At 38.9% G+C, this 18,525-nt stretch overlaps 2 protein-coding genes across 3 annotated transcripts; both read right to left on the minus strand.

Moving 5' to 3' along the window:
- Positions 1 to 1,496: 1,496 nt before the first annotated feature.
- cd164 (CD164 molecule, sialomucin) lies at positions 1,497 to 13,622 on the minus strand. 2 transcript variants are annotated; one of them, XM_023410786.2, is made up of 6 exons: positions 13,387 to 13,617; positions 12,633 to 12,701; positions 7,123 to 7,191; positions 6,608 to 6,739; positions 5,804 to 5,869; positions 1,497 to 5,716 (listed from the first exon to the last, which is right to left on the minus strand). In XM_023410786.2, exons 1-6 carry the CDS (start codon positions 13,454 to 13,456, stop codon positions 5,541 to 5,543), a joined length of 582 nt encoding a protein of 193 aa, XP_023266554.1. In that variant the 5' UTR covers positions 13,457 to 13,617; the 3' UTR covers positions 1,497 to 5,540. The 2 variants fall into 2 exon arrangements, with proteins under 2 accessions (XP_023266554.1, XP_087031391.1); XM_087175265.1 differs by lacking the exon at positions 6,608 to 6,739 and having other exon boundaries at positions 13,387 to 13,622.
- A 1,502-nt stretch (positions 13,623 to 15,124) lies between these two features.
- Positions 15,125 to 18,514, minus strand: ppil6 (peptidylprolyl isomerase (cyclophilin)-like 6). The gene is made up of 8 exons (XM_023410777.2): positions 18,374 to 18,514; positions 18,182 to 18,277; positions 16,924 to 17,112; positions 16,517 to 16,579; positions 16,211 to 16,358; positions 15,601 to 15,660; positions 15,331 to 15,466; positions 15,125 to 15,236 (listed from the first exon to the last, which is right to left on the minus strand). The coding sequence occupies exons 1-8, from the start codon at positions 18,449 to 18,451 to the stop codon at positions 15,125 to 15,127; spliced, it is 882 nt and encodes a 293-aa protein (XP_023266545.1). The 5' UTR covers positions 18,452 to 18,514.
- Between the last annotated feature and the right edge of the window lie 11 nt (positions 18,515 to 18,525).

Consider the following 18,525-nt stretch of genomic DNA (forward strand, 5'->3'; position numbering starts at 1 on the left):
CACCTCACTCAAGAATGTAGTCAACTGTGCAGACTGTGATTCTTGAGTGAGCGCACGCAGATCCACATGCTCACTAACATTTCCTTTAGAGCGATTTGTTTTTGCAACACAAGCAGAATTTTGCTGTGACCTTGGAAACCAACCATTTGTCCTGTCAGGGGCGCAGCACAGTGAACACTCAAGAGTGAGAAAAACAAGGGGTGGTGTCTTTAGCTTTAGGTCTCATTGTCCCCAGTTTGTCTGTTAATGGTACATACCAGCAAATAATGTCCATGTCATTGATGTTTGCACATGGCTGCAATAAACTTTGTACCATTTTCCTTTTCAAAAGCATGTTGATCTCTATCTTACATAGAAAAAAGTAAATATCAAGGTAACGCTTTAAGTGATGTGTGCAGTAAAGTGAACACCAGTTCTAGAGTTAGTCCACCAATGAGACTTTATTACAAACAGGGTAATGTAGACTTCTGTAAAAGGAGCAACCATATAAATGAGGCTTGAAGAGGAAAACTTATCAGATATTTCACAAGAAAAGAAGGAAAAACAAGCAAAAAGTAATTTTTCTGTTTTATCACTGTAATCATCTGATGACCCCTCAGATTAACCTTGGAAACCCATGAAAGGCCTTAAACCAAGGTTGGGAACCACTACACTATGTTCAGGCAGATCATGGGGATGGAGGGAATTGATGGGGTAGGGTGAATCCCGCATTTACAAAATCAGAAAAGTATGTCAATAGGAATCTGGTTATGCCTGTAAATTATATTAGAGCTTTTCTCAGGAGACTCCAAGCATATTGCACAACATGCTTAGACACAGCCATGAGCATGAGAAGCTGACGTGAAGGTTAAACTTAAGCGATCATTTTCAGCAAATCAGCAGATTATTCCAGAATGTAAATATGGTTCCAGCCCTATATAAAAACATTCTGCAAAAAAACTACAAGAGTAAAATGCTGCTGACCAATCAATACATAAGTAATGGTAATCTACTGATATACTACTATAATAGTATAACAGTTACAGGGGCCTCTACATTGAACGCATTACCTTTTCAATTCAGGACTTAGCTTAGCTTAGCATTAAATCTGGAAACATTTAGCCTGGTTCTACCTGAAGGTATCAAATGACACATATAAGTGTATTTATTGTTAATTCAAGGTGTCCTAGGTAAAGACTATTGAATTTGGGGGATAGTTAAATGTCTAGATACTATAAGATAGGCTACTGTGAGTATGATTTGATTGTCAAATTATTTTTTTTAACAGGAAAACTTGTTGACCTAGCATTAGGTACACACACAGGGCAAGACAAAGCAAAGCCTGAACTTGATACCTTCTGTTGTCCAGGCAACTGGCCTTTCAATTGTAACCATGGCAATGGAGCCTCAAACCGAGACCTGGCCGAGTCTCAAATTGTCCCACTTATGATTTGTCATGTAAATTACCAGCCCCAAGAAAGTAGACACTGCTGACAAATGAAAGGTAAAGACAGAGAAATGTTTAACAATATTCAAACTTTATTGGTTTAACATTGTGAAACTAAAGGCAACACTAGAAAACAAGGCAAAAAAAATAAACAGTTTGGAAAAGAAGGGCACAAAATAAGCACAAAACATTTCAGGAGGCATTGTGGCACCTGCAAGTGTCTACAAATGGGTGTGGGTGTGTGTGTGTGTGTGTGTGTTTGTGTTTGTGTGTGTGTGTGTGTGTGTGTGTGTGTGTGTGTATGTGTGTGTGTATGTGTGGTCTATGTGTGTGTGTGTTAATGTGGGGTGAGAGCAAAGCCAAAAACTCGTACCTACAAGACTGACGGCCTGTAACACAACTGGTAAAAGTATGGCACTACAATGTGTGCGCATAGCAATAAAGCCACAAGGCAAAAGAATGGAATCAAAAAGCTCTTTACTCATCGCTCTTGGAACCGAACACTACAAGGCTGAAAACTGATAGGAGAGTCCTCCATGACCAAGCAAATTTGGATTTTGAATTTAAAATCCTGCAGGAGAAAAAAAACAAGTCATTCAATGCAACAACTGAAAATTACAACCAAAGTGGAGTTCAAGTTATAGTGTGACTGTTTGCATTACGGAGGAAATGATGCAGTAAAGAACCCTAGAGGTGTGTGGCTGTGGATACGTTACCAATGAGTTATTTTATCGCAATGGGCTAGTGACGAGGTGTCCAAGCTACGGCCAGGCCAGATGTAGTTGAAGACCTGTGCCAAACAGTAGCTGCTCATATCGACCTACCAGCATTTACACATAACACCCGTAATTCAAATGTGTAACTGGTCAAAATGTAGGCAATTAAATGCAGCTGAAATGCAGCCCTAAGTTTTCCGAGTACATCTAAAAATTTTTCACTCATCAAACAAAATCAGCCTGATAATTGCCCAGACAGCCCGTCACCAGCAATTGCTCTGTGGATTTGATCAAAAAGTTAAGGCTGAGCGTGACAAAAGAGACATTTAAGCAGAATACAACACAGAAAACCACTTCACAGGGGTCTGAAAGTGCTGAGTCCCATCGATATTTAATAGGTGTGGCATATCATCTTACAAACTACAACTATATATGAATATTAACTGAATAAGGCACTTTTCCTTAAGAGGTGCAGGGACTGAGTAACTTGTTGGAGAAGCTGCAGAGAGGCAACACAATGGACATCTATTGGTATAAACGGATACCAGACGTGTTTTGACACACCACGATGTCAACATGTGATGCTGTGTTGTTAAGGAATGCAGCTTCCATGTCGAAAGCAGAGAGCACTCTGACTGACTAGATTCAGTGGCTACACAGCGTACCACTCAACAGCTGTGAATTAAACTCAAATACGTCTCTAATTTTGGGGTGAAGGGACTCCTCATGCAGAGAATGAACAAATGGGTGCAGCTAAGGCAAAACTCTGTAGCCTACTCGCCATACTTGGGTCTTTGGGCTGTAGCCTAATGCCACCAGGTGACTGTAGGTTAAAAGGCGTGTTGATGGTGAGCAGCAGAAAACATGTAATCCTAAATTACACAAGCCAAAACAAACAGGAAAAAAACAAGCAAACATCTGCACTCATGAGTTTCTAACTGTTGGTGGTCATACAAAACAAAGTGATTATTCATCCATTATCTAGTTAATATTCAAGAGTGTTTATACAAGCATCAGATTTGTTTCTTTTTTTTTTTTGGCTGAAACCATTAAAACATTTACAAAGACAAAGTTACAAAACAAAGCTTGTCAGTGCAATGCTCAATTTCCATGCCAAAACTGAGGACTTTGGCTTAATGCACACTGTTTCAAGGCATTCTTTCAACTAGCATATGGGCTAATCACAACTAATCAAGTGGTTTTAAGTGTGTCTAAACCCTTAAGAGCATATGCAATGGGAGGAAAAATCACAACTCCAAGCATCCAGCATGCAATAATGACAAAAAAAAAAAAAAAAGGCATTTAAACAAAACATTCTTGACACTGACAAGCTGCTACAAGCAAAAATGTTCTGATAAACACTCCTTCATTTAGCCTTTCCTCAAGTTGAAACCAAGAAGATAAACACAAACAGGATGTGGCTATGTACAGGAGTGACAAATAAAAAAAACTAAAAGAAAAACTAAATCACACAGTTAGCAGCAAGCTAATTAGAGAACTTGACAATGAACTCTAGCATGGCCACGTAGTTGTTGCAATTCTGCACTCTATTCGCAATCTTCTCATGTACACGGCAAAATCAGAGGTGCAATGCTCATTCGACCAAACCAGCACTCAAAACAGTCAACATTTTGAACCTCAATGCACTCTCCAGTACTCAAGTTTTTAAATTAAGCCCAATATGTTTGCCATTCAAGGTACACTACCGGATTTATAGCACCTAACAGCGGTCTGAAATTTCCTGCCAGCTCATTGTTCACGTTTTAAAATTAAACACATTTTACAACTGAGTTCTGAAACATATATAGTGAGGTGAGACGGGAGGACATTTGGAAGCTGTATTAGGAGCTACAAAAAGGAGAGTACCTTTAAATTACCTATTTATACAAGGTCGCCAGTGAGAAGACCATAGGTTTCATGGTCTGAATATAGTCCTCTACTTATAGGGAAAAACTTCAATCCAGACTGATCAAGGCCCTCAAGTGACAACTATTTACCGTATTTTTCAACAATAAAAGGCTCTTCAGTCCAGCTGGATTACTACGGATCTCACTGTCCACCAATATCAGCACCGCGATACGGTTTCTGTCTCGCAAACATAAACTAATGACAACACTCAGGGCCTCAACCGGGAAGAAAGAACTAATCCTCTTCCATTTCTCTCTTTACGTCATACTGGACATTAAAGGCACTTCACTGCTATCACTGTCCACATCACGAAAGGTGCATGCCATTTTCTTTGTCTCCCCATTCTCTTTTTTTTTTATAAATTATTTAAACAAATGAATTATTCATATTTCTGAAATATTCTACAATCGTTCATTTTCACCCTTTTTTGACTACTCCACAGAAAGGAAGGGACAGCTCCACATTAGCAATCTGTGTGGGTAATATTTGATGTCAGTAAAGCTCAGAAATAGCAGTTCGGAGATTAATGGTTGGGAAATGAACTTAATACATGATTTATTGCATTGACCTGCTCAACTAGCAGTCGGTGTTTGACTTTTTTTTTTTCTTTTTTTTTTTTTTTTTTAACAACTCGTATTCGGCAATAGGTTTCCCCAGGGAATTCAACATCAGAAAACACACAGCACTCTCCTAAATGCCGAGGGAGGCACCCATCAAAATAAGACTGTTTACCCGAATGACTGCTATTTTTTGGGCCTGACATTAGATGATTGGGTGTTGCTTTTATTCCCTCGCAAATAACCTCGCCTCTTTTACATCATCTATGAACACATACACACGATACAGCTGCATGGGGGGAGGGAACTTGCCCACGATTCAGCAGGCTAAAAGCAATACTGAATCATCACGATCGTCACATTTGAAAATAGCTGTTAACTCAAACAGTGTTTCCAAATCAAGATTAAAAAAAAAAAAGAAAAAAGAAAGGCTGTAAATGCAACCACTTTGCAGCTGTACTACTCCCAAGCTTCAAATGAAAGCTACTCTTAATACACGACTAATTCTTTGATTTTCATGTGGTGAGGAGAGGGGCTGTAAATAACACCAGCCCCCTCAATTCCTTGGAAAATGGTTTTGGAGCTATGCCTAACAGCATGATGGAGGTGGGAGTAGCTACCAGATGATGTAATCCATATGCTCAAGGCTTAAATGACATATCACTAGAGATTTGTTTCATTTTACAAGTTGGTGCGATGTGCACACATACAGGCATGCGTGGGTGCCTTAAATTCAGACTACAACTATAGCACTAATGCCGGCCGAAACCACAGGTGGCACAGACATCAAAAAATAATTAAAGAAAAAAAACCTGCTTGAAAACACTGTTTGAGTTTGTCGTGATGAGTGCGTGTTGAGTGGGGAAGTCTTCACTGGAAGGTTCTAGTTGGTGGGGACGGGTCGAGTGATGTGGATCCAACAGAGATACTGCTTCAAAGGGTGTGGTAGTTGCGGTCCTTGGACTTGCAGAATTTGTAGAGGAAGAAGATCACAGCCTGCAGGCCCAGAACCAGCACTATTCCACCAATGAAGCTTGCAGCGTCAAAGGTTGAGTTCTTGTGAGGGGCAGGAGTTGGGGCAATTGCTGGGGTGCTTGTGCTGGTTCCAGCTGTGACGAAACAGAGCAAAGAAGAATGAAGTTACTGTTTATCTTAGATTTAAAAACTTTCTTGCTCTATCCCAATGTGCGACTTACTTGTAGTAGTGGAAGAAGCGGAGGAGGTGTTACTAGTCTGAGTGGGGGTAATGATGGTTGAGTTGCCTGTAGTAGGGTCAAAGTAAGAAGACATACATTAGCCTTTACACCAGTAAATTTATTTGACTTATTTCAAATTATAATCCGCAACTGTGGTTTGATAAAACAGCAAACACTGAAGTTTGTCAGAACAACAACAGAGGAGCAACTGGTAAATCTATTTATGATGCGGCCAAAGAAATGGATGTTGTATTAATACAGAAGTCAATAAAAGCTGCCACCAGAATATGATTTCAGGCTGCACATGGCACTAGTACTTTTCCTTACTAACAGCAGGACATGGTAAAGTTGGAGTTGGAGATGTGCAGCCTGTTGCCTGTGACTCAAACATAACTCTTCAAATAACTCTCTGTGGCTGCCCCTTCTCGTTCCATTTCTCCCTTGCCAAAAGTAAAAATGATCTGCTGACAAAATTGCTGTTGTATTGTATTATATACACATTTTTGATGGACGCCAAATGCACCTCAGCACTATTCCTGGTGACAAATACAATGCGTTAACTGTAACTGCATCACAATAAATGCCACCCTGTGTTTTGCCTGTCGAACACGTTTTATTTGAAGCAGCAGCAATAGGAAGAACTGCATCGTTTCCACTAACTGAAATAACTAGTATATATCAAAGATGGTGTAATGATTTCATGAAAATCTTTAGGATCATAACTTACAAGATCACTTGAAACCCTGTATACTGGGCAACACAGACTACAGCAGGGAGTCGCAGAGGTTTTTAGGGACTGGTTACCTGTGGTGGGCTGAGCGCTGCTGCTGCTGTTAGAGGCAGTAGAGGCAGCATGGGTAGTGGGGGTTGTGGGAGTATGGGAAGTAGTCGTAGGTGCAGAGGCAGTTGAAATCGGGGCTGTTGGAGTTGGAGAAGCTGGACAGGGAGCCAACACGAAGACAGGGTGTTAGGGGGAAAGCAAGAGACACCACCCGAACAACAAGGTTATGTACGGACAAGACACAGCGCCCCCTCATTATTTCTCTTGGGCAGGTGAAAATACTGTAATGCCTGGCCCAGTCTTTTAGACACAAACAAAGAAGACAGCTGAGAGACAGACCCACAGTGCTGAGACTGGACACTTTAGTTAGAACATAGCTAGAGACAAACAGAATCTGCAGAAAATTCATACTCCTAAACAAGGAGAAATGTGCTTTTTGTACTCAATATGAAGTCTGCTGATTCTTTTGGAGCCTAAAAGGAACATAAAATGTTACTTTCCCACCTTCATATTTAGGCCACTATGCCGTTAGACTTACCTGAGCAGGTAGTGTTGATGCAAGAGTCGTTGCCTGCCTGAAGAGTCATGTTGTAACAGCCAAAAGATGCTGAAACATACAAAAGTTTCATGAATTTTTTGTTTAAATAGGTAGTCTCATTGAGATCAGGATCTCTTTTTCAAGAGAGACCTGTGTATAAAAATAAACATATATGCTTTATACATAGACAGACACGCAGGCTATTCACAGAAATAACAGAATGTAATATAACATTTAAAAAAAAAAATTAATTAAAAATAAATGAAATTACATTCTCGATGTGATTCATGTTTTAAACTTAATTTCAGCGTCTTATATTAGCAAGAGCAAAAGCACTTTATTTTATCAATTTAAATTCAATCCTGTTCATCTAAGCTGACAAGTGGGCGGTAGTTATTTATCTCACTCAAGTGTCATAAGACCTTCATTAAACAGCTCACACAGAAGAAGCCAAATACTCACTATCATCACTGTGTCCAAAATATAATGCTCTCAAGATTTTGCATAATTTCACAATGTTACATTTTTTACATTCACATAGAGCACACAGCTCCATCTAATGATTTCTCAATTATTCTATGCATACAAATTGTTAAGCAACATTATAAGCAGTGAAGCAATGCCATTTCCTCATCTCCTCTACCGAAAGGTCAGACTGTTCCTCACATAGGTTTAACACAATGTAATCAACTACATGTAGAAAACCTGTATTCAAAATATTTAACTAAAGGACACAGGGCATTATCATCTAAATGTACTTAAAGAAATGTGTCATGCAAGAGAGGGGCCTCCGTCATAGCCATATTACAACAGGATTACTAATGTATAAACATGTAAGCTGGCTGAGATAAATTTCATTTTAACTTCTTTATACAGTGTATGGCAATTTAATCAACTCACTATGTGTTATAAACTAATAAAATATTTTGTACCAAAATGTTTACCTGCAATGTAGCAAGTAAGTCAAAATGTCAAATAAATGAATCTCCCATAGAAGCAGTGCCTCAGTATGAAGGAGCCTAAAATAAAAAAAATACTGTACTCCAGTAAATGTTACTTTACAATCCATCTTAAAACTAAAGACATTTTATTTTCCGCATTCAGTCTGCTGAGTCATAGTTTGATCATCTAGGTGTATCCCGCTTTATTGTATAATCTGACTACTAATTAACCAATGACAGGAAGGGACTTTGCCCTGCCATGGAGTCTTGCCTGTCCCAAACACTTAATAAGTCATACTAAGTTTCATACTAAGTCAACATACAGACACTGCAATGATTTAGTTTTTTTTTTTTCATTTGTTTGCTATTTTTCATTTCTCTAAGAAACAAAATTTTAGTAATTTACAGACATAACTAACAATAACAAGATGAAATTTCCATCCATTTCTGTCAGTTTCTTTAAAAGAAACAACGGTGTCACAGCGAGGAGCCCTTGAGTCATGACTGTCAACACCTTGTGACTATAGATTCTTTTCACTCCCAGTTAGATTCACTGCTGTTGTACAAGATTAACTGGCAGCTGAGTCTATTACAATCTTCAGTAAGAACCTCCACATTGCTCAGATACTCACAGGAAATATTTTCATAAATTGGGCACATTTGTTTCAAACTTCCTTTATGTGAGAAAAAAAAGGAGCTAAACAAGGTTTTTCAGACTGTGTGTAAGTGGAATTCCAAAAGTGGGTGAAATTGTTTGAATTATGGATCAACAGAAAATCAATGGGTGACCTTTTTTTGATAATTAATTAATTCTTTCAGTCATCTGTTGAGCAAAACATTGCTGGTTTCTGCTTTTCAGATGTGAGGATTTTTTTGTCATAAATTACAGTAAATTGAATATCCTTGAGTTTTGCACCGTTTGTGTCACATTGAGATTTTCACTACTTTCAGACGTTATTTAAAAAAAAAAAAGAAAAAAAAAAAAAAAAACCTGATTTTTTCACAATAAAAAAAAAAAAAAAAAAGTTGGAGCCCCATTATGTTTATAACCATAAAGCTGTGAAAACCTTACTACAGCTGAACAAAGCTTTAATTTATCAGAATCCAGCTTGGAATTTACTGGACGTTGACACAGTAATTACTAGTTCATGAGAAAACAGTAACAGTGTACAAATATCCAGCATGGCCACACTTGGCCTTCACTTGTCTCAGACCTCTCTGGAATGCTGTTTTACAGGCCGTTAAACCAAACATCTAAAGTGAAAAATACATTTCCCGTAAAGCTTCAATAATTGTTCAATCTAGTGAGAGGGGAGGCCTTTAAAGGCCCTTGACCTCTTCTTTTTGTCGATAAAATCTCTCTTAAATTTGTTTATATGAGCATATGGGGGCATTATCATCTCAAATACGGGAACATCATAAAGGGAACTAAGTCCACTCCGTGGTGCACCTGGCGCTGTAAAATGCCTTCCTACACCTTCCGTGCTTGTTGTACAATAATCCAGAGCAGCCACACCTAATGACACCGACCAGATGGCTGCCCATAAATTACAGGGACACCAGTCAACAACAACCAACTTTAACAGTAAGGCTACACACACAGGAATATATTTTATGGTCCTTGTATCAAAAGTTATGGTCCTTTGTGTACTGCCCTTGGACACAAACGACTACCAAATGGCTGTTGGGTCATAATTATTAGTTTTTTGGAGCTCCTGGTGCAAAGTTTCGGTTGAGACAGCTGTTAGTTCAATCATGTGGTTATTATTAAGGCCAGTGGTTTGTGGTGTTTGGTAGCTATTCTGACAGCTTCTCCCTATTTTCATGTACATTTTCACCATGTCCCAGACTGTTCATCCTGCTACATTATATGATTAGGCAGGTGTAAATGACCAGGAAGGGAAGTGAGCACATATAATCAATAGCCTCATGCATTTTAAACTCAATGAGTGAAACTTTTTATAGCTGGAAACTGAATGAATCCCTGCCTTTCTAACTGTGATTAAGCAGCGTCAAATATCAAGTAATTCTGAAAGTGCTGGCTGTCTTATTTTCACTTTCTGTGTGATCTGACATTGCCATCTATGTATGTCAAGCCATGTGTGGGGAAGGGTTTTTTCTCTCTCCACTAGGTCAGAGGTCTGTTATCTTGCAGGCAGCTGTGAAAGGTAGGACTGGCTCTCACCCTTTTCTAAGCTGGTGACATCATCATCATCACGAGGTACATCCACAGCTTCAAGCCAGAGGTGTGAGTGAAAAACTGAAGGGCTCATTTTACCACAGAAAACAGCCTCTGGGGTTAAGAGGACTCAACAAGCTTGGTCACAGAACTACATCCTGTACTTAGAGGCTAGAGGTTAAGTTTTTGAGCATCTAAACGTTGGGCTGACTTGAAATGTGCCTCTGATGCCAAAGGCTTGTTTACACAAAATCCCTAAACCAAAGATAAATCTGGTAATGACAACGTGGTAGGCGTTAGCTCTCTGCAGCAGTGTGGTTATGCTGTGCTTCTGCAAAGCCATCTCAACTGACCAGAGCTGACCTTTTGTTTAGTTTATATCAAATAGGTGATCCATTCTTGAGCTTGTGAAAGGCTTTAGCTGTAGGCTTGCTTAGTGTGTGTGTGTGAGAGTGTGTGAGAGTGTGTGTGAGTGTGTGTGTGGTAAGCAGTCAGTGTTGTTCAGCACTTTGGTAACAGCGTGTATCCTGTGTGATAGGTTGGTGTGAGTTGTTTGTGCTGGTGTGTAACTGCTCTGACAGTCTTTGGGGGTCAGGAAGACAAGTTTTCCAACAAGATAAAACATGATAAAAAACTGCCAAACCTCAGGGAACCTTATTTCAAACAACATCAGAGCAAGAGGAAAACATAACTACTGATCAAATCGCTTGTAGATTAGACTATGCAAATTGAAATTTATCAAATGATTATGATCTCAGTAAGAGAGTAGATCTTGATAGAGCTGTGGGCGGGAGTTGCTATTTCCTCCTGAGCATATAGTGTATGTCTCCCTTGGGTCAGAGAACATGTCAATTATTGTCATCTTGCCTGTCCTGTTCAACCACTTAATAAATCATTAAGTAATGTACTGTCATAGGGCCACTTAACATTCAGAGATAAAGCTGAAAGAGGGAGTGGGATCACCAAATCTCACCAAACCTGTCGTGGAGAGAATCAAAGTTTCCCATTACCTGGGATTGTGTTGCTAAAGTTAACTGATGTAGGAGCTTAGCTTACTTATTTTGGATTTACTTAATCAACTTGTAACACAGTTAAGAAGTTACATTAACTTCCACTCTTCGACCCTAATGACATCTGAAATTTACAACGAGATCACAGTATACCCTGGTCTTGAACTGCACCCGAGGCATAAATTATGAGAATAACAAGGCACATGAAACTAATCTTCTTCTATCCTATCTGCACACTCTTTCCTTTCCTTCCTTCTGTTCCAAAGCGTGGCCATATTGCAGGCTTCCTGCCACACATCCCCTTGCTTCCTCTGCAGTTCATCTTCTTCACAATCACTACAGACCTGTGTATATCTCACTACACATATTGAACTCAGGTTAACATTGAATTAAGGCCCTCTAGGGCAATATAGTCAGTATCACAGAACAGGTTTTGGCCCAGCACTTAGCCAGAAGTGTGCCAAGGATCCACAGGTTTATCACTCAATTTTATTAATTTATGCTGAGTGAAGTTGTGTGACAACCCTGTGATTTTAAGATTAAATATGTTCACTTATCTTGCTTTATCCATAAAACTTGTAACCATTTTTCCTGACACTGGTAACAACATGAATACAGCCAACTCCTCTCATGACCTACTAAAAAGAAAATAGACACATATCACAGGGGTAGCTGGTAGGTGAATGAAGAGCCATTGACTCAGGAAACAGTCAGTCATGCCTATTTGTTATTGCAACTCCTTTTTACTGAATGGTTCATGTTTCTATATCACAACCAGCAGACTTCCAAATTAAGATGAAAAATACCACCGCAGTATATTTTCCCACATCCCCTCTACAGTGCAGAAGTCTGAGATATTCACTCATGTTTAGACAGATATTTCCATTAACATAATGAAATTACAGAGTGGTGATTCGGCAATGTAGGCAAAAGGCAGCAAAACCACAATCACAATTGAGGCGAGACTTAAATGTCCAAAAGACATTAACAACTAGCTTTGCATCCCATTCCCTATTAATTATCTACAACAAATTTATTGTAGTAAGAAAAAGTACTGAATCTATGCAATCTCCTTCATGATTTAGCCCAACCTCGACCTGTCACCCTACGCAGACGTGTGCCAGTAATTTACTCCCAAACCAGCCTGTCCAGATTCACAGAGACAATGTTGCCAGATGATTACGGTACAGCTTGGGCCGTAGGGTATTTAGGAAATTTGGATGACATCATCTAAAAGTCAGCATCCACTGCCATACATTCCCTCCATACCCAGGAATCATGAGTCCAATCAGCTCAGCTGTCCGGACAATTTAGGACACACAAAGACCAACCTGTGCGTCTCAGACCACAACCTACCAAACATTTACGATAGATACTCACATGTGCAATTGACCCAGGCGCAGGCACTATTGGCTGTGCATGACGCACATGACAGGCCGGAACATCCATCTGCAGAGAAGTCATGAATCAGATTTAGTTACAGTAGTTGTAAATAAAAAGGTAACTTCCCACATGTGGGAGAAAATGAAACTGTAGCGTTCAAGGGGTGGCTATAAATACTGTTGCTGAAAAATGGGTATAACCTACAAAAACAATGTTAAATCTTAAATCACAAAACAAACATAGCAGGGCAGTACGACATAACGAATTTCAAAATGTGGCACAACAGAGGCGCAAAGGCGTGTGTCATGTAAGGCTGTTACATAACAAGCTGTTCTGGTCCCTGGTACCTGATCAACTGGATCTGGGCTTGTTGCTACTCCCACAATCCACATAATGACACAGATATTGCAGTTACATAATTTAAGTTAAATGTCAGGTCACACAGCTTGCTAGCAGGCTAAAGCGTTAGCTCTTACCTACAACTTGAGTGCCACTGGCCAGCGTGGAAATAAAACTGACAAGTTGCCAAAAGGGACATATTTTATCTTTTATGTAAACCTGAATAAGGCTAGGTGACAACTGTCAAACTAAGAAGCGAGATATCTAATGGCCCCTGCAGTGGCCGAAAATGGAGGCATACAATACAGACAGGTTCAGATGTGTTTACTCGGAGGTGTCTTAACCGAGCTAAGGAGGGACCCGGCCGGCCGTAGCTAGCCGCTAGCTCGGCGCTGAGAGGTCGCAAACTTACCTGAGTCTGATGCGGTTGATGCGCCAATGAGAGCCACAACTACAGCGAAAAACACCACCTTCAGGTACATGACTGCGGTCAGCTTATTGCTCTCCTCTGTTCAACTGGGGAAACGTATTTGAAGAGAAACGTCGAGTTTGACACTTCGGAGATTTCACAGTTTCCTCCCCGTCTTGCGTCTCTGGTCGCTGGTCTCTGGCTGCTGCTGCTGCTGCTGCTGCTGCTCGCTAGCTCACCACTTCCTACTTGACAGGTCATGTGGCACTTTTTACTGGGAGGGGTGAGAAACGTGAAGAGGACGTGAGCTACGAACACGTCAAAAGGCAAGGGGGGAGGGGGGGGGTAATTTTGTCATTAACTAACCTGATACGTTTTTTACTTCTGATTGTTTAGGACTCAATAATACCTGAAAGTACACCTGTGACGCAAAACACTGAATATTGATATGCTAAAAATAACCTCTCACAAACATGGCCGGATTGAGCCGTTACAGGGCCCCAGGTCCCCCCTTATGAATACACACACACACACACACACACACACACACACACACACACACACACACACACACACACACACACACACACTTACTTCCCATCTACCCCAAATGATTTCATGAGATACAAAATTGTTCAGAATATCAAGTAAACCATTGCCAGGAGCCTCCTGTGTACTGAATAAATTATTTAGTAGCAGTTCAGTGTGAATAACAGGCTCGATCTCTGTGACTTCAAAAACAGATACAGGTGCAGATACAAAGCTCTTCTACACAGAAGATTTAATTAACCGTTTACTAACATCATTCTGAGTAGCAGTCGTAGATCATAATCATGTGTTGCCACCATGGTGGTGTGCAACAAATTATGTTGTCATGCTGGCAGCTGTGACTCTGCACAATAACTGGAATTAAGAATGATAAATAGCTGAAACCTCATACTTACATCACAGATACTCCATATGGAGTAGATTACCCGGCTAGATTTTGGAGCACCTTTCAATAGCCATTTGCATATAATAAGAAATTGCTGTAATTCCATAACATTTTAAACTAACAAGTCCAAATTGACACAAGGTAGCATGCAAAGACAAAAATGTTGGTATAATAAATCATTGCTAATTAATGAGCTAGTTGGCTTAACTGGGAGGAAACAGTTTGGTATTGGTATTGGTATGCTGCTGTTGTTTTTATTTCTGTTAGCATTCCTGATAAGGAACTACCAGTAATGTGAGCATATGTGTTGCTTTGTCATGAAGATCATGGTGGGGCATAATGCATTCCAAGTGCCTATTGTTTCATTTTGGACAGCTAAAATTGTATTTAGCCATGAACTTTGAGCTGCTTGATCTATCACTGCACCTCTCTCTGAAATTCATATTCAAATGTACTCGTTAGTGTGAAAGGGAAGAAACCTGAGTTGCCCAGCAGTACATTACTTAGTTATGTAAGACAAATATTTTCAGTTCCTCCCACCTTATTTTCAGCATTGTGCTTGCATCTCAGTATCTGGACAGGTTTACCCTGGCCTGCTACTCATTATAGAATATCATTAGCGGATATCATAATGTTGGTTCTTATTGTAAGTATTTTGTGAATAAACACATTAAATGTATCATTCAAAAATACAAAGAAACCTTTATAAAAGTATGATAATATCGCACACAGATTAATTGATGTAGCACTCCTTAAGAATGCTAGTAGACAAAAACACAAAACTTATTTTATCTGAGTCATATAGAGCTATAGCTTTAATACTCCACAATCTGTAACTTTACATTCATATTTGGGTCTTTCATTGCAAGTTTTGGCCTCTTCCAATCTCTTGAGGACATCAACACCTTCAACCACTTGTCTAGAATGAAAAATAAAGACACTAAACTTGAGCAAAACTGTTTGACAAATGCAAGATTATACAGACTTGGCAAATTACTGTATGTTATACAAACCCAAAGGCGACATAGGTCCTGTCCATCCAGAGTGTTGGCTGCAGGGTGATGTAAAACTGGGATCCGTTGCTGTGGGGACCCTTACTGGCCATTCCTAGAGTCCCCCGCTTTGAGTGTGAGACAGCAAAACTCTCATCTGAATGGAGAACATGGAGGACACACATTCAGATGAACTTAGAGATAACACAAGTAAATCCACAAATGTTCATACGAACAGTGTGTTCTCATGATAATATTTTAGATGTCTTAGATTGTTTTCTATATTTTTACCTTCAAATGTTGGACCATAGATTGATTCGCCTCCATTACCTTTACTTTCAGGAGAAATATCTGCGAAATTGAAAGATACAGTAGTTGTTTACAGTATGTGGTCATACAGTGATACTGCATAACAAAAATATCAAGACATTTTTTACATACTTTGTGGGTGACTTTAGGTATTTTTATAATATAAACAAGGGCTGGGTCTGTATACTCTTTGAGGAAAAGCTAGGAAGCAAGAGGTGTTCAATGTTTATTTCCCTTGTATTGCTGTTTATTTCACAACAGAACAGTCAGATAAACTAGAAGATTATGTAAGTAAACTGCAATACAGCCCTTAAGAGCAACACAAGAGATAACATTTAAAACAATTATAACGATCAATACAATCCCATTCGTATCTCAAATCACACTACTGATAATATCTTGACATATCTCTCATCTCTACAAGCAGCATATACTGTATGGAAAATACTGTATATCCAGAAAGATTAAATTAACTGCATTGACACTCAAATTGGATGGGCTGTATTTCTATACTAACTGTATTATATTTGTATTTGAAACAAAATAAATTAACATTAACATTGTTACAGAACTGGTGTGGACTATACAGTACCTCCGCCTTGCACCCACCCATTGGGCACTACCCGATGAAATAGAGAGCCCTTGTAGCAGAGTGGGAAGCCGCCCTGTGACAATCCTTGCTCTCCTGTGCACAGAGCCTCAAAGTTCTTTGATGTCTTTGGACAAACATCTGAGAACAGCTGAGGAGGAGGGAAGACAATGTGTCTTGAAAACATCAGTCACCTCTTAACATAAAGGCTGGTTTGAAAAGTCGCAGGGGTGAGATGACGCCGGTAGTAAAAAAATGTGATAATACATGAATGTGGATCCAGTACTTCATGTGTCAGTGTTATCTCACCTCAAACAACAACCTCCCCACTGCTTCTCCTGCTACATCAATGTCCATGAAGACAAACCGATGCTAAAATGAAAGTGCAGAGATATATATTCTTTTTCATTTTTACTTGTCAGGTCTTAATATAAATATAAGGTCTTATAATATATAAATTATATACAAGTAAAAACTCACAAACAGAATAAATAATATATATAATTATATATATATATGAACTTAAAAAATTAATAAATTGCATATGAATAATCAAATTATTATCTAAATGAATTATGGCTTATTATGGCTAAATTAATTATGACCAAAAACGCATAGACATATTTCCTGATACCCACCACAGAAAGAATATGAACCTCCCATACACCCACTTGTTACCCACATTTGTTATTTATGTGACTGTGATGCTGACTTGCCCCAGTTTTCTGGAGGTGTTTGGAGTAGTAGTCCTCAGTTAGAGCCATATAGAAAGCCTCTGGCCGAGCGAAAGTGAAACTCCACTGATTTTTGGCCCAGCTGGCGAAATCCTTCTCATTACCGAGTAGAACGCCGTTCAGAAAGCACATCAGGCCGCTGGAGTACTGCCACACTTCACCACGCAGCTCCTTGAATCACAAGTGTTGAACAATGGATGTGTTGTGATTCAGAATTTAAGAATAACCATAACGTCAAACTAGAGCAGTATTGTGTTGTGTAGGTGTGTTTAGCTGTATAGTAGAGCATCACATCCATGAGCAAGGTTCTGCAATTTATACAGTCACCTTTATTATTATTTATAACAGCATATGAAGACATTGATGTAATGGGTGAATCTAACTAAGAACATTTGCTCACATAGGGTTTTGAGGTTCTTGTACTTTAGTTGAGTATTACCATTTTATAATACTTCATATTTCTACTATACGATATTTCAGAAAACAAATATGGTACTTTTAACTTCACTACATTTATTTGAGTGCTTTAGTTAATGGTTACTTTACAGAGTAAGATTACACATACAAAATGCTATGATGTGTTTATAAAAAACAATGCATTGTTATATATTTTTTTTACGCAATAGTATACAAATTAATCAAATTTAGCTCTTCTTTAAACATCATTTAAATGCTCCTTACACTGTAATGTGTCAGTCATAATAATTCCATAATGCAATAACATAATCGTAAGTCAGTAGTTATATAAAACTGATATTGTCAATATCCTGTTGCCTAATGAGTAGTTTTAATTGAGACTTTAAGCATACTTCTTTTCACCCATGATACGCACTTAATTTGCCTGATTAGACTGTGCTTCACTAACATCTCTCTCACATTCATATTACTTTTGTTGAACTTGTTCAAGTGGTACAACACAAGTTACAACTCTGTCTTTCTTATTTGTACATGAAGATAACATTACTAGTTTCACAGCATAGTGGAGAGCTTTAACCTGAGCAGAGGTCTTATCAGCCACAGTAACTCAAAAACAGCTTTGTGTATAGTATAGAACCTTTAAGTACATTTTTGAATGCATAACATGTAATTGTAATGGTATAGTTTTACTGGCATTGCTTCACTTAAGTAAGATATCTGAATACATTTTTCACCACTGATGTCGACTAGCTACAAAACACTATGCAGAGCCACAGCACCCACGGACATGCTGGATTTCAAACAATTTAATCAGGTGACTTACCCTTTTTTTGTTGCACAAATAAGTGTGCCAGTCAAATTCAAGTAAAGGTTGAATTTTTGGGTCCAGAAATGCCTCCGGAAACTTCTGCTTTAGTCCCTGTTATGCATAGCCAAAATATATTAGTGTTGTTGTGAGCGTTAAGGTCAGAGAACATCAAACACATAAAACTACAGACTTGATAAAACAGTTTACCTCAGCAATACTTTTGGCAACATGGAAATTACTGTCTTTAATTAAGCCGACAATTTCTATATGAACTTTTGAGTCCATGGTAAGTAAGAAAAACACGCAAAAAACGTAAAAAATGAAAACAAGACCTCAGTCTGTAAACAAGAGCCTCGTAT

Source organism: Seriola lalandi, unplaced genomic scaffold (genome assembly GCF_002814215.2).
Source record: "Seriola lalandi dorsalis isolate HSWRI2012SDOR001 ecotype SW California unplaced genomic scaffold, Sedor1 jcf7180002054438, whole genome shotgun sequence".
Taxonomy (NCBI): Eukaryota; Metazoa; Chordata; class Actinopteri; order Carangiformes; family Carangidae; genus Seriola; species Seriola lalandi.

Excerpts from the sequence above, each read along its gene's own strand:
- cd164 (XM_023410786.2), bottom strand. The coding sequence starts at position 13,456 with ATGTACCTGAAGGTGGTGTTTTTCGCTGTAGTTGTGGCTCTCATTGGC. Across the intron at positions 6,740-7,122 it reads CATCAACACTACCTGCTCAG|CTTCTCCAACTCCAACAGCC; the intron begins GTAAGTCTAACG and ends CTCCCTGTCCAG. Across the intron at positions 5,870-6,607 it reads CAGCGCTCAGCCCACCACAG|GCAACTCAACCATCATTACC; the intron begins GTAACCAGTCCC and ends ACCCTACTACAG.
- ppil6 (XM_023410777.2), bottom strand. The coding sequence starts at position 18,451 with ATGGACTCAAAAGTTCATATAGAAATTGTCGGCTTAATTAAAGACAGT. Across the intron at positions 18,278-18,373 it reads TTGCCAAAAGTATTGCTGAG|GGACTAAAGCAGAAGTTTCC; the intron begins GTAAACTGTTTT and ends TATGCATAACAG. Across the intron at positions 15,467-15,600 it reads CTATGGTCCAACATTTGAAG|ATGAGAGTTTTGCTGTCTCA; the intron begins GTAAAAATATAG and ends TTCTCCATTCAG.